We start from the raw sequence: 15,155 nt of genomic DNA on the forward strand, positions 1-15,155 counted from the left end.
TTGAAATGTCGGTTTAAGTTTGTGCAGTTTTTTAAAATCAATTAATGCTTTCTGTTCACGTATGTAAAGCAATATTGACCTATACCTAATTTAATGTTGGACTAAAAATAATCACGTAGCAAATCATGAATGGAATACCCCGCCCCCCTCATAATGATGTGCAATTTGCTCTCCTGCCTTTCTGCGCCGCCCCGTTCTTCTGTCGCAAATGGTACACTCCAAACAAAGCCTCGCAGGCTGGAACTGGCGAGCGTCTCAGGATTCTCCAGGATTCTCCTGAAAATATGGGACTGTAGCCACCTCTACTAGGTTGTTATTTGGCAACGACTTACATTTCATCCTGTACTAACAACAGTTTTTGGTGGCAGAAGTGCTTGCTGGACAAATCATGGAGAAGGGCCAACTGATGTGTTCTCGGACGTATTTCTATAAGTGCTAAGTGTTGCGTGTTTGATAAGAGGGAAGAAAGCGAAAACACCACCTGCCACTACTCTCGTTTCCTTTTGTCAGCAACAAAAGAGCTTGGATTTAGTCGAGGTGTTTCAAGCAGCTGAGCAGAACTAACGACTGAGGATGTTTATCATAATTGCCATAATCGAAGAAGAGAGTTATCCTTCAATGGAAATAAAAACTCCTGAATGCTGATTGGTAAACAGGGTAAGTTACTGTAATGTCAAACATTATGTATTATGCTGACCAGAGGAATTCGTTGTTTTCAGTGTGTAAGAGCATTTGTGAGAAATTGTTGCAGGATTCAGTGATTCGCTCGGAATTTCGTTCTCAGCAGAGCGTTGTTGTGAATGGGTGTAATGGCTTTTCAGTTTACTGTCACTCTGCACTTGCATTGGTCAAAAGTATGAACGGTCCTGTAACAGTTACTGTTTTGATTTTCTTATCGTGGTTTCAATGGTCATCCATCAGTTACACGGCAGTTGCTCACGTTTTAGACGAGATATGCGCTGGAAACATAAAGCGCCTAGATCCTATTGTTCCTACCCATTGTGTACTCTCTGTTCTTTTGTTTCTGCACGCTGTAACCAGTGTTGGCTGCTTCAAATCAGTGGTGTCAGCATAGTACTACTGTGTTTTATCGCAATTACAGTAGTAGATAGTGAGTATGCGTAGATATCTAACAACCAGTGTGGTTAAATTTCTCATCAAATCACTGTGGTTGTAGGTTTGACAAACAAGTGTGCAGAACGAAACCCACGCGAGTCCCCAAAATGCGCTCCATAGCTGTTGAATACATCACGTGTTCAGAATAACAGCGTTCACCCATTGTCTGATAACATGGGGATCATCGTTTGAAGCTGTTCTGGTCAGCTCAAGTAAAAAAAAAAAAAGAAGGAACGAAACATACTTCGTTAGAATTCAAGTTGCTTTTGTTCAGCAAAACGCGTAACTAATCTCATTTCGTACCATTACGGTTTTCCACTTGAAAGACGACAGCAGCTCTTTGTTTTGGTGACATTTAAGTCCATAAGGTTCAAAGACTCCTCATAGAGGAAAGCGTTTGCGCGAAACTAAATCATGTTTAATCCCAAGAAAGAAAGAACACAGATCTCCAAAACGATTGTTTTCAATAGCTTTTTTTATTTGTGTGTGCTGGATGTTATCAGTTGTTGGGTGGGGAGGGAGTGTCTGTTGCCAATGATGATAATAGTGAAGGTTAACAAACAGGGTTTTCAGTAACTGAAAAATGACCTCATAGTCCAGAAACAACCAATTAACTCTCACTCGTCTTATTCTGGCTCCGAGAATTTGGATGATTCATCTTCCAAATTCATTTTTGACTCTGCACCTTGACAACGTATTACAGATAAAATGATGATAAACATTGAAATTACGAGCGACAGCAGAGGGTAGTCCTACCATCACAGACAGGGCTGCGCAGTTCTTACTGAAGGGTCTTGGTCACAGGACTGCATGCATACCAGTGCCCACCTGAGGAATGTTTACAGTACTCAGAAAGGGCAGAGAGCAGATATTGTCTTAAGAAAGGTGTGTGTGTGTGTGAAAAGACATTATTAAAACTAGTGCACCGTTACTAATGAATGTCAGTCATCTCACATCTACTCTCTAAGTGGCTGGAAAATATGGGACATGGAATGTGGAAAACTGTCCTAAGTAGAAGGTAGTTATATGTGGGCTGAATTTGATGTCACTGAAGCATGAAATGCTTTTGTTGCTATTTGTTTTGTTTGTTTGATCCAGTTTAGTACAGTTTGAACATGGAGTACTCGATGTTGAGAACAAGAGCAAAACCAGAGCTACTCCCATGTGCGGATCTGTGATTCATTAGTTTATTCCCAAAAGTTCACAGTCTCTGTAAATCTTCCTGAATGTCGTCACACTCATAACAGTATGATTTAATAATCAAGTCCTTGAAAAGCACACTATGTCCATCTATGTTATGGCAGAAAAAAAATTGTTTAAGATTCAGTGTTAGTGGTAACAAAACAGCTTTTAGAAAAATCAAAAGGCTTTTATCCTGACAGAATTTATTGACCATCACTAATGTGCTCCAGGAAATTATGTAGTGAAGAAGTGGCCAACATCCTTTCTGCAGTCGACAGGCGCCTGGTCTTACTGGCAGACAGAGCCATACATTAAAAAGCTTACATAGCCAATATGCTTTTATTCCACGGTTTCAACTGTAGTGAGAGGTCTTGTGAAGCAGACTATGTATGCATGGCATGTCTTATCCCATTTTATTTGTTTAAAATTGCTTTTATGCCATGATTTTTTTCCAGTTCTGTTACACAGGAACACCACCTGTGTGACCCGTTTTTTCTTTCAGGGTTACTCACGAACACCAGTTCAGTTAATCGGGGTCTTGATCATCTGTTCGCAAATTGACTCCCTATATAATTGTACACAGTCCTGATAACTATATGAAGTGCCCATGGAGAGCACTAAGAAACCGTCTCCTCCTACAATCCTTCCACAGTCTGCCATACACTAACCCAGCCATAAAAACCATTGTGCTTTAATTCAGAGCAGAGAGTGTATCACTGAGACAATGGGTCTGTGGAGTTGTGTGGATGGTGTACTGCTGAAAAATGATCATAAGAGCAAAATTGTGCACAATGCAGTTTCTGTGTTGTGTAACGATGAGGGTAGTTATGTTACGTAATAATGTGCACAGTGTGTCAGCAGCAGTATTCTAGGCTTGTCAAATTCAGTTATACAGTGGTGGACTAAACAGTTTAGTATTTAAATGTAGTGGGGGTGGGGGCTGAACATGCCAGATATTAGAGAGAAAGGTGAAGAGTGAGGAAGAGAGGAGCGGGGAGGTGGTCGGATGGAAAGAGAGAGAGAGAGAGAGAGAGAGAGAGAGACTGTGAGGAGACAGAGAGGTGTGGTGCGTAACGGAGTGTGAGAGGAAATGTATAGGGTTTGGAGGAGAGGAGGGAGTGGAGTAAAGATTGGGAAAGCATGAAAGTGGGAAATAGAACAGAGAAGTGAGAGAGATAAAAAGAGAAAGAGGCTGAAAGAGACAGAGGTAAAAAAGGCAGACAGAGAGAATGAATAAGAGTGTCTGTGTGTGTGTGTGAGAGAGAGAAAGAATGTGTGTATGTGTGTGTGTGTGAGAGAGAGAGAGAGAATGAATGTGTGTGTGTGTGTGAGAGAGAGAGAGAGAGAGAGAGAAAGAGAGAGAGAGAGATTGTGTGTGTGTGTGTAAGGGGGGGGGGGGGGGGAGAGAAAGTCGATGCTAAGCTCATTAATCTACTTCGCTGCCGTCCTTCCCCCTAACTATAGATAATAGATGCAGATGCTCTAACACCATGGAGACACAGAGACAAATAGAGACAGAAAAAGAGATTTAAATATTCTAATATAATAAATGTTCAATGAACACAAAATGGACCTTGGGTTTTTTCGGCAACTTTCATTTCCTGTAGCTGTGAACACACAGAATTGCAAAGCAACAGTGGGGAAAAAAAACCCCAGAACAGCCAGCAGCTGACACATAACCAATATATTGTTTTGTGCTAGAGCTAAAATCTTTACAGTTTTGTGAGGAAACTTAATCTCATTGAGTGTTTTCTTCAACAATGCTCTGTGTTATGTAACAGAGGCACACTCATTGGTCTAGAGGCCTCTATAAATGTGAGGGATTGGATGCCTGAGTATCTGACTCATGAGACATCCAGCGATCCTCAGAGTCATACATGTCCTTGGTGCCACATGTGAAGACTGACGGATGGATCTGGCTGAGTAACTATAATACAGTATGATGCTAAAGAAATTCAATGGCTTATGGAGGCCTGCAGGGTCACAGGAAGCTACAGTTATGATTTATTTCAAATGTTGTGAAAGCATTTAACACCTCTGGACGTCACAGATGAAGTGAAGTATAATAGATATGTGCTTTCGAGTTTGTAAAGTAACTTTCGAAATCAAAAAATTTTTTTTTGTTCAACTCAACTGAAATCCAGCGCCCAACGTTATTTGTTATCAAGTAATTTAGGGCATGTCTCAACACAGAGAGAGAATCCCGAGAAGTGTCTTTTAAACAAACAAACAAACAAACAAAACAACCAACCAAAAAAAACCCTTCAGTTTTGCTAAACTCTACACTGCCTGCAGACCGTAACGCTGGCTTGTATTCCTAGCGCTGTAACTCAGTTGAGGAGTATGTACCTAATCTGTGGAAAGCCTATTTGGGATCCTGTCAACCTGTCAGTACTGACCGGGCTTTCTTTGGAGCTCGATCAGCTCAAGGGCTGTCTCCAGCTGTTCCTCATTACGGTTTGGCAAACAGTGAATTAAGTGTGTTTGTACAGTGTTAGCGCTTAGCATCATCATTGGACGTCCGCAACCGCGGACATTAATACAATTGCACTGACCTACCGCTGGTAACTGACGAGACCACGTCCTGTAGTTGTGGTTTATGATCTGAGATTCTGAAGACGGAAATACACTGCATCCTTGAAATCCATTAAGAAGTCAGCATAACTGGTCCGTTAGTTTAACGTTAAAGCTTAAACACATTGTTTTGTTCTGTTATCGGTGAGCTGCGGAAACCCTGTGAAAGCCATGGTTTGAAACTGCAACACTGACTCCAAGGTGTTTTATTGGTGACGCTTGAAAGCCCTGATAAACAGTGTCAGAGATAGTGAATGCATGTCTGCCAGTCTGTTATTCATTTCTTCACCGTGTGGATCATGCAGATAGTGATGGGAATTTACTATAATAGTTGTTGTGATCTGTTGAAAAGTGGCACAAATTAGTAGGGGTGTGTGTGTGTGTGTGTGTGTGTGTGTGTGTGTGTGTGCGCGCGCACGTTTTCAGCTCTCAGACAATTTAAGCAAGGTTTGCAGACAGTGAAGAGCGTAAAAACTTATGCATTCAGGTTCAAGCATGTGTAAGGAGGGACTTCACACACAAGTGTTACTCATGAATTAAGAACATGGGCAATAGAAAACACTCGACATTGATATTGTTGTGCAGCAAACATCAGCTACTACAAAATATTTAGGATTTGAACACCCCCCCCTCTCCCCCCATCACGTTTCTTCTTTTCTTTCTCTGTGTCATTGGGTTGCCATTCTTGGCGTTCTGGGAGTTGTCTATGCTAGTTAGTCAGTGTAGGTTCCTCTGTCCAGTCTTCCCCATGTTACAGTCGTTTCTGCTTCAGTGAACGTCAGAGGTTCTGCTCAGAGTCAGGCCAAGAATAGCTCAATAGAGGCTCTGTATCCTCAGCCAAGGCAGGCTGAGAAATCGCCAAACCGTTTGATTTGGATTCACAGTTTATGACAGAGGTCAGTCTGCCCTTTAAATAATCTTCACTTGATGCTTGTGAAGAAAAATTGAGAGTTGAGGCCCCGCCACCCTCACCCCCCTCTCTCAAACACACACACACGCACAAAGAAAAAACCCTCCCACATTCCCCCGTCCTGACCAACAGTGTATGTATGTGATTATGAAACTAGGAGAAAGGATGGGGAGAAAAATGCTTGATTAAAGGGTTGACGGGTCATTCCTATATTATAGCTGTATTGTCACACAAAGAAATCACTTTGAATTTGTTGCTATTCACTGTTCACTGTGTGCTCCAATAATGCCTTCAGAGGAATTTTAGAAAGAATATAGTGATAATATCTTTTTAAGCTAAAATATGAGGCACTGCACCCTCCCACTAAACTGTGTTTTGACTTGAATGAAATCTTAAGTGAAACTGTCGAGCAGATGTCACCTCTCCATCATTACCTGCTTTCCCTCTCATCTTCACTTTAATCATCGTCTTCTCTCATCTCTTCCCACAGTTAATCTACCACTGCGCCTGTGAAAGTCTACAGGATTTAAATGAAAGTTTAAACCCAGATTCATTTGGGTAAATGCCAGAACTATCTATTAGAGCTATCTAGTGCCGCACACTTTCATTCTCTAATCTCATTTCCCTGACGGTGTAAGATGGTGAATTCAGATCTTGGGTAGCAATTAATAAGCAATTAATAAATGTTGTTATTCACACCCTGATAACATAGTGATAAGTCATTAATTTATGCCATGTTTGTCATAATGATCATTCATACTGTCGCATTTAATGTGTTCCAGGTGGTTGATGAGGTGAGAACACACACACACACACACATACAAACACTGAGCAGACTTTGGGGACGTTGCCCAGAAAGAGTGGGTGTAGTGTGTGAGCAGACTGTTGTAATAGAGACCAGATGATCTCCGTGGAGTGACAGATATCTGTGCTTCCTCACACCTTACATTTATATTTATCCATGCTAAGCGCTGAGTGCTGAATCTGAATATGTCAAACTCAAAACACCAAATGCCTCTTAAAACCCATTGCAATAGACCATTGATGTGCTGTCACACACACACACGTGCGCATGCGCGCACACACACACACACACACACACACACATACACACACACATGTTTTGCAGCACTGATCTCATCCAGGTCGAGAGGAGGAGAGTTTGTACAGGGCTAATGGACTTTAGAGCTGGAGCCCTCAACAAGATTATGGGGTTTACTGCAGCCTGGGCTTTCGCTTCCTGCACTGTGTTCTTTATCACCCTTCACTACTCAGGTCTCTCTGCTAGGCAAGCCAGTGCACCAAGGTTTCCTCTGTCCATCCATCCGTCCATCGCCTCCACATCCGTCCATCATTCCTCTCTTTCGTACCCTTGACATCCTGAACTTCACACCAAGAATGGTGGGATACAGAAACAGAGGCTTTTAAAAAAGGATATTTTTTGGTTTTTCTCTCAGCTAGCACCTGTGTGTTGGGCCATGCACCTGCTGTTCTAGATGGTTCTGCGTTCCATATCCCCGTACACCGCGGGTAGAATCACTGCAGTTCTGTAAATGAAGAACTGAGCGAATGAACAAAATGAAATTTCATGGTGTGACAGGTGTGAAAGGTAGATGAAAAGGTTATGAAACAGAGGAGTCTTTTTCTTTTTCAGCACAAAAAAATTTACCACCTCCAGAGGTTGGAGAAACAGTAGATGTCTCAGGGCAGAATATTACTGTGATGAAATAGACAATGAGCAGTTTAAGACAGTAGTAAACCTTTTATGCTGTACTGTTTTGTCTGTATCTGTCTCTGTCTGTCTGTGTTTGTGTATTTAAAGTGATGTGTGTGTGTGTGTGTGTGTGTGTGTGTGAGTGAGATCAACTCTGGCTCTGGCAGTAAATGTACCATGTTGCGCCCCTTGGTGTTCCTAATCTATATTTAGCAATGTACAATGTATACCATTAGTTACAATGCATTTTCCTCAGCTGGTCTGTTTAACCCAAATGGCTATCCATGCATTCAAACCTATATTATGTGAACCAGGAAGCTGACCTCTGTATATCAGAAAGAGCAGACAGAACACATACAACACACTCAGACCCCTGGGACTGCAACGTCTTCTGTCTTCTGTTTTAGGTAGACATGTGTTTTCGCTTGCACACACACACACACACACACACACACACACACTGGTCTGTGCCCTCATTTTGCTGACATTCTCTCTGTGGGCCTCCCAACGCTCTTGGTGAAATATTTATGTTTAGCTGCTCGCTCAATAGAGCCCGTTGTGCTGGATCATGACCGACATCTCCTACTGTAACAGATGAGGAGTGAACTGAACTCATAAGCACTATCAAGGGAGAGAAGAGACTGCCCAAGATCCCTTTGGAGAAGTAGAAGACATGATGAATTGCTTGTAATTCAAATAGATTCTTGTAGGAGTGTTTGTTGTAATAGGAACTGGATCTGGACATGATGTGGTAACATGACCTCACTCCACACATACAGCAGTATGACAATACAGATGAGGCCATCTTCCTCTCTCTCTCTCTCTCTCTCTCTCTCTCTCTCTCTCTCTCTCTCTCTCTCTCTCTCTCTCTCTCTCTCTCTCTCTTTCTCTTTCTCTCTTTCTCTCTCTCTCTCTCTCTCTCTCTCTCTATCTCCCTCTCTCTTTCTCTCTCTCTCTTTTTCTGTCAGTGTTATTAGTGAAGGGCTCCCGTGTGACAATAAACTGTGTGCAGTCCAGTCTTTTTTGATGACTTTTAAGTGTTGTCTTTAAGCCTTGAGTGGAAAGAATAGGTTGATGAGATGAGAAGAATTAGTTAAACTAATCAGAATTACTTATAAAAAGTCAGCCCCCCCCCCCCTCTCGCATGCTCTCTCTCTCTCTCTCTCTCTCTCTCTCTCTCTCTCTCTCTCACATGGTGTTGTGACTTATTGTTTACGTCTCGTATTCTGTAGGGGAGGGGCTCCTGGGGAAGGAGAGAAATACTGGGCAGACTGAAACCTTGATTGGTTCTCAGGCTGTTGCTATGGTGTTGAACCTTTTTCTTATTTGCCAAGTACTTAATGGCATGAAGTATTCCAAAATCTCTTAGTTGTTATGACAACAGACAGGAAACGAAAGATTATTGTGTACAAGGTGTTCATTTTTATTTAGTGATTTCTCAAAGGACATGCTCTTGTTCTGGTCAGCCTTTTCCAACAAAATAATAGCAGCTTTGTTCAAAATCGCGTTCACAATTTGATCCTCCTGACACAATTCCCAAACATCTCACTGCCTCTAAACAGACAAGTTCGTTTTCTATTCATATATTTTGTTATTTTTTTGTTTTGTTTTGTTTTTTGTGAATATCTGACTTGTTTAACATGATTAGCATTGTACTGGTTGCTAAATGAGCTCTACGCCAATTAGCGATGGTTATTAATGGTTAGACAGCAAAAAAAATGTAAGAGGCTTTTGTGCTGACTTTTGGATTAGACTGGAGTCAAAGGAACAGGTTAAAATGAGCTGTTGGCCCACTGCACCAGTCTGTTTGTTTTCGTCAAACAAGATCTCTGGAAATATAGCTTTTTTTTTCTCTCTCTCTCTTTTTTTTCTTTTTTTTTTGGTAACTGGCTCATAACTGGATGAGCTGTAATCGAGAGATTTCCGGAAAGGGATGCAGAGCGGTAGGGTTCGGTTTACTAAAGGACACTGACGTTTTATAATATCTCTCTCCTCCTTAGGCCCTAATTGTTTGGCTGTGTGTCAGGCTATGAGCTCATCAGAGCTAGTGTTATGGTTTACACTGTATACGTTCTCCTAAAAAAACCAAAATGTAATGCACTTCATTTAATGCACTCAAAAACCATTAGATCATGCTGATATCCTCGAGCCTTTTTCAGCATGCACTCCAACAACACCACAGCGTTTCCTCTGGCTCAGCGCTGAAGAATCCTTTGAACATTGGTTCCCTGGTCTATTGATGTTTGGTCGTGTGGATTGAACGACACATGTTTTTGAACCACGCGTGCATTACTGAGATTGAATTACGTTGAACAGGTCGTAATAGAAAAGCAGTGAGAAAAATGGCAGATTGGAGGTTGAAAAGGGTTTATTTTCACTTCATGTCAGTTCAGGGTGATGTGTGCTCATATTTATAACTGTAAGCTCAAATTTAGGTTCCTCTTTGTTTTACATGCCTCTGGTAACTGTTTTGAGTCCAGTCATTTGCCAGGCATAATTTATTACTATAATACAGTAACTAATTGTGCGCTGTTGGCCGTGTGTAACTGACTATTACAAAGCTGTGCCGTGATTATGTTTGGATATGCATTAGCATGCATATTTACATACATATTAAACACCATATTAATCTTTTCTTCTGCTTTCAGACGGATCTTTCTGGATGGGAAACTCACCCTAATTGGCTCGTGTCCCATCTCATCTTATCCCTCCCCCTAAAACCAGACCACACCCTCTTCCAGCCCGTTACGCTGTCGCCATGACAACGATCCTGGCATTTAGGCGGGGACTGCCCTCGGGGGAGGGGCTTCCAGAGCAGCCCCTCAGCTGTGAGAAGGAGATAGTGCGACGCTATGAGGTTGTTCACTCTGTCATCTGCTCAATGTGTTGCCTCTTCGGGATCATCTACTGCTTCTTTGGTAGGTCACAGAGGCAGGGAATCCTGGGATTTCAGGGGCTTCTTGAAAGCTAGGTTGTGGGTTGTAACGCTGCATTAAATCTTCCTGCAAAAGCAAATGCTGAGTCTTCTCTGAGGAGGAGTGAAAGTGATATTTACAGAGCAAACATAAGCCTGAGATAACGTGAACGATGAGTACTCCCAAGGGTTTCTGGGAATATTTTTGTCCTTGATTAGTCATGCTGAGCATATCCATACCAGTTTCAGTTCTGACAAATGGCAGTATGTCTATCTCTCTCTCTCTCTCACTCTCTCTCTCTCTCTCTCTCTCTCCCTCTCTGTTTTACCCACAAACACACTCACACACGTATATACACAAACTGCCTTTGTTTACTGCTGGGTGTCAGACATTACAGTTTAGCTGTCAGACACAGGTAGGTCAGACAGTGAGAGAGAATTATGTTTCTGGAGGTATTTTCCATAAACATTGTCCATTAGTTTTAGACAAAGAAATATTTCACACTCTCTCTAAACTGTCTCTTGTCTTTTTCACCCATCCTTCCTTTTCTTTATCAACTTTCTTTTAAAACACTGACTATCTTCCTTTGTTTTTCCATTTGACCTTTCATTTTTGCCCCCATTCCCTTCTGCCCCCCTGCCCCCTGGCCCCCCCCCCTTTTTTTTCTCTCCAGGTTATCGCTGCTTCAAGGCCGTGATGTTCCTGACGGGTCTGATGTTCGGCTCGGTCATCATCTTCATGTTGTGCCATAAAGAGCGTGTCCTGGACACCCAGCTGAGCGTGGAGGCCAGCGTCGGGATCGGCCTGGGCATCGGTACCCTCTGCGGACTCGTCACCATGCTAGTGCGCAGCGTGGGGCTCTTCATGGTGGGTCTTCTCTTGGGGCTGTTGGTGGCCCTGGCGTCCTTGGTGGTCCTGGAAGAGTTCTACCATCCGCGGACGGTCTGGCTGCCCCTGGGGGTTCTGCTGGGTTCTGGGATGCTGTTCGCGGTCCTCACCCTTCAGTGGCAGCGTTGTTTTACCACCATCTCCACCGCCGTCTTCGGCTCCGCCATCATAACCGTCACCGTGGACTACTTTGTGGAGCTGTTGGCGCTCGTGCACTACATTTCCGAACGTGTGACGGTGAAACCGCCGAGACCCGTGTGTTGGTTCACCTGGGCGGTCATGGGAGTTTGGCCCACGCTTGCCGTCCTGGGCGTGCTCATTCAATGGAAGGTGACATCTGAGGGTTATTCCCACACAGAGGGTGAGTTCAACTCAAATTGCATTTCTGTGTAACAGACAAGAGTTTTCAATGATTCTTAATGACTAGATGTGATGGGTGTTCCCGTCATATCTAATCATTAGCTGATTTGTCTAATCAACTCAGGACTTTAGCCAGACACGCTAAGTGATTATTTAGAAAGATTTATAACATGTTATGCTTAACTGACTGTTCTTAGTTTAATGCATCTCACAATGGACACAATGTCACAAAGCAGCTTAACCGAATAAGGGCCTGGAAACTCCCAGAGAACGAACACACCAGTGACAAGACAGATGTGGGGAAAAAAAACTGTGAATACGCAAAGCTCAGAAGTGCTCTTCATCTTTCTCTGACTCCATTAAAACATCACAAGTCTCCATTGAAACTGCACATCATATGAATCCTTCTGTAGCCCCTAACAAATCATCTAGTCACTACTTTTTAGAGGAGTCTGTGAGGATCAAACAAGCAAGTCAGACCGAACAGTTTGCAAAACAAACATCTTACAGAAAGAGATGTGTATAGCCTTTATGGGAGAGGGGTGTTTTGTGGCCAGGTTTGTCTTATACAAGTTCACACAAATTTAGTGCAAGTGGTTATTCTGAGAATTGTATGTTTGTTGTTTTTTTTGTTATTTAACATTTGCTTACGCAGCATCGTGTCTGTGTGCTTCATTTCCCTGATTGAATCAGCCTCAGGCTCATTAAAAGTTTCTCCCATTTGGCAAATGTTGTTTTGGTGGGGGGGGGGGGGGGGTGACGATCAGAGGTCAGAAGCACCATTCTATTTCTGTGTGTCCTATTTAATGGCTCCCTTTGAAGCTGGTCCAACATAGAGCCTACTGGCTAAGTCTGGCTAAGAAAATGTGCTGATGTATCCAGGGACGATTTTGTCGAAGATTTGAGCAGAGTCCTGGAGAGCCTCTTCAGTTGACGTCGGATTAGCACGCGAGAGTGATATATATATATAACACAGTGAAAAGGCTTCTATGTAGAGAATCAGGGCTACACTGATATGCACCTGCTCTGGCGGGAGCGGAGCGTCGCTAAAAATCTGTTGGGTGCGTTCAAGACGGCTTTTCTTATCGCGGCCAATCAAAACAAACCTCCCCATCCAAACCAAATCAAAGCATGTGCTTCGAAACAGAGGAAGGAAAATAAACAGGAGTCTTTGGCTGGACTGGTACTGGTTGGCATGGCGATGTTTAATGAGCAGGGGGCCCTGTTTTTGGGGGTGGGGTGAGGTTTTGGGGCCCTGATGGTGACGGGGTTGATGGAGGAGGAGGAGGAGGAGATGGAGGAATGGAAGTGAAAGATCATTATGTGAATTCCCTGACAGATGGAGCCTCTGTACTCTTTTGGCACAACAGAGTGCCATGAAGGACAGAAATAATCCCGCTGTAGCCACCAGAGACAAAGAACAGGATGAGGAATTAGTCATGAGGTGCAGGAAAATGTGTCAAAACATTCAACGGTTTGTTTGCCGTCGTAGCGCTGGAGCGGAATGATAAATCTGAAGCCCTTTCGACAGAAAGTTTTTTTGTCTTGTTTTCTCATGACTACGCAAAGAGCGCTGGAGATTGTATGAATGACTAAGTGTATTTTCATCCGTTTCTGAAATGTGACTTGAATAAATGCATGTGGTAATGAATATGTATCTTGTGTATAATAGTGTATGAATCTCTCTCTCTGTTTTTCACTCTTTCCCTCTCTCTCTCTCTCTCTACCTTCCTATCTCTCCCTGTAAATACAGTATTTATAAGTCACCAGCAGAGACGGGTGCAGCTGATGCGTATTCGTCAGAAGGAGGAGAGGAGAGAGTGCAGAAAAAAGAAGAAGAAAAAGACCAAGCAACCCCAGCAGCAGCAGCAGCAGCAGTACCACCATCCTCCTCCCCACCCCACTGACCCGCCCTCCAAACCCCTACACCCCGAGCCCACCTACCGCAGGAAACCCAACACCGTTCGCCGCTTTGACGGGGATGTGCTCTCTCCTGTAAGGCTCACTGTTTCAGAGTGCTGCTTGTCCCTTCGTTTTATCATTTATCATTACGATGTCTGTTACTGAGTCTCTTAAGTTCCCATTTTCTGCCTATTTGTCCTCTCTTCTGTGTTTCCAAAAAGAGGTTAATCAGTTTAACTCTCTGTCTGTCTGTCTCTCTCTCTCTTTCTCTCTTTGTCTCTCTCTCTCTCTCTCTCTCTCCTCCTTTGTCCTCTCTCTCGTTTTCTCCGTCAGAGCTACATCCAACATTTTCGGGACAGACAGGTGGATAGGCGGGGTTATTCCCACGGCAGGTTGATTAGTGGCTCTCACACGGTGGACCTGGACTATGACTGTGGCTCTCAGGTGCCCCTGACTGCTGCTGCAGGGCCAGCTGTGCGTGTTTGACTGCCCCCTACTGCCCTGGGACAGGACTACCTTCCCCAGTCGCTAAAACTTTCCTCTCTCAGTTGCGGTCTTGAGCCCAGGGTCCGTTTCCCGTCAGGATCTCTAGAGGAGATGGCTTCTTCTTGAAGGACTAAACCCTTTTTACTTTCTGCATGCTCTTACAGTCTGACTGTGCAATGGCAGGGCTCCGTTATGTCTTTGTACATTCTCAAAGGTAGTTTGGTTCTAAAAATGCACTTCAATACATGACGTGGAACAAGACCAACAGATTCAAATGATTGCTTTAGATGAAGATTATGTGTGTTTGTGTGGCCTGTTGAGAAAGTTTGGTGTAAAATTAGTGAACTTTTAATGACAGCATCCATTTGACATGGTGCATGTTATTCACTTGTTATGCATATTCACTGAATGAGCTGGGATGCAATGAGGTTTGACAATGTTTAGTTCAATCTATGTAAACCCTCCTGTCCTTCTGCCAAAAAGACACTCTGTTTAGCTAAGAGTTAGACATTTAAATCCTATTTCTGAAGAACTTTGGACAGGCTTTATGAAAGCATAACTTTGTTTACAGTGGGGGATGAGGAAGTTCGTGCTTTCTCCCAGTCCTCTAGACCTACAGCAAGCAGGTTTACTCTGTTCTCTCTTAGGTCAGGATCCTGGAAGAGACCGACTCCCTGAGAGCCGTACAAAAATCGATATTAAGAAGTTACGGAAACAAATATTTCCACGGTTGTTTTAATTCCCATGGCCTTAATCTGCTCTGGTTTCACAGTGGGTACATACTCTCACAAAAATCTTTGGGGCTGTAGGTGTAGTCCACTAAAGTTACAGATGTTGCGAAGATTAAAATTTTAGTATGACTATAAAAGTGTCCTTGTCTGTTGAGAGTGTGTTTGGAGGACTGGAGATTAATCAGAATTTTGAGAATCATACTCCAGTGTGTGTGTGTGTGTGTGTGTGTGTGTGTGTGCGCGTGTGTGTGTGTGCGTGCACGTGAGAGCGTGTGTGTGCACTGGGATAGAAGTATTCGGTTATTTTTCTGAAACAGCATGCGTGCGTGTATAATCTTGCCCAATCAAGGTTTACAGAAAAAATAACCAGGAAAGGA

General features: G+C 43.2%; 1 protein-coding gene across 1 annotated transcript; it reads left to right on the forward strand.

Annotated features, from left to right (window-relative positions):
- Window positions 1–10,254: 10,254 nt before the first annotated feature.
- tmem198aa (transmembrane protein 198aa) lies at window positions 10,255–14,047 on the forward strand. The gene is made up of 4 exons (XM_030787159.1): window positions 10,255–10,414; window positions 11,085–11,660; window positions 13,413–13,654; window positions 13,895–14,047. The coding sequence occupies exons 1-4, from the start codon at window positions 10,255–10,257 to the stop codon at window positions 14,045–14,047; spliced, it is 1,131 nt and encodes a 376-aa protein (XP_030643019.1).
- Window positions 14,048–15,155: the final 1,108 nt, after the last annotated feature.

Source organism: Chanos chanos, chromosome 10 (genome assembly GCF_902362185.1).
Source record: "Chanos chanos chromosome 10, fChaCha1.1, whole genome shotgun sequence".
Lineage (NCBI taxonomy): Eukaryota > Metazoa > Chordata > Actinopteri > Gonorynchiformes > Chanidae > Chanos > Chanos chanos.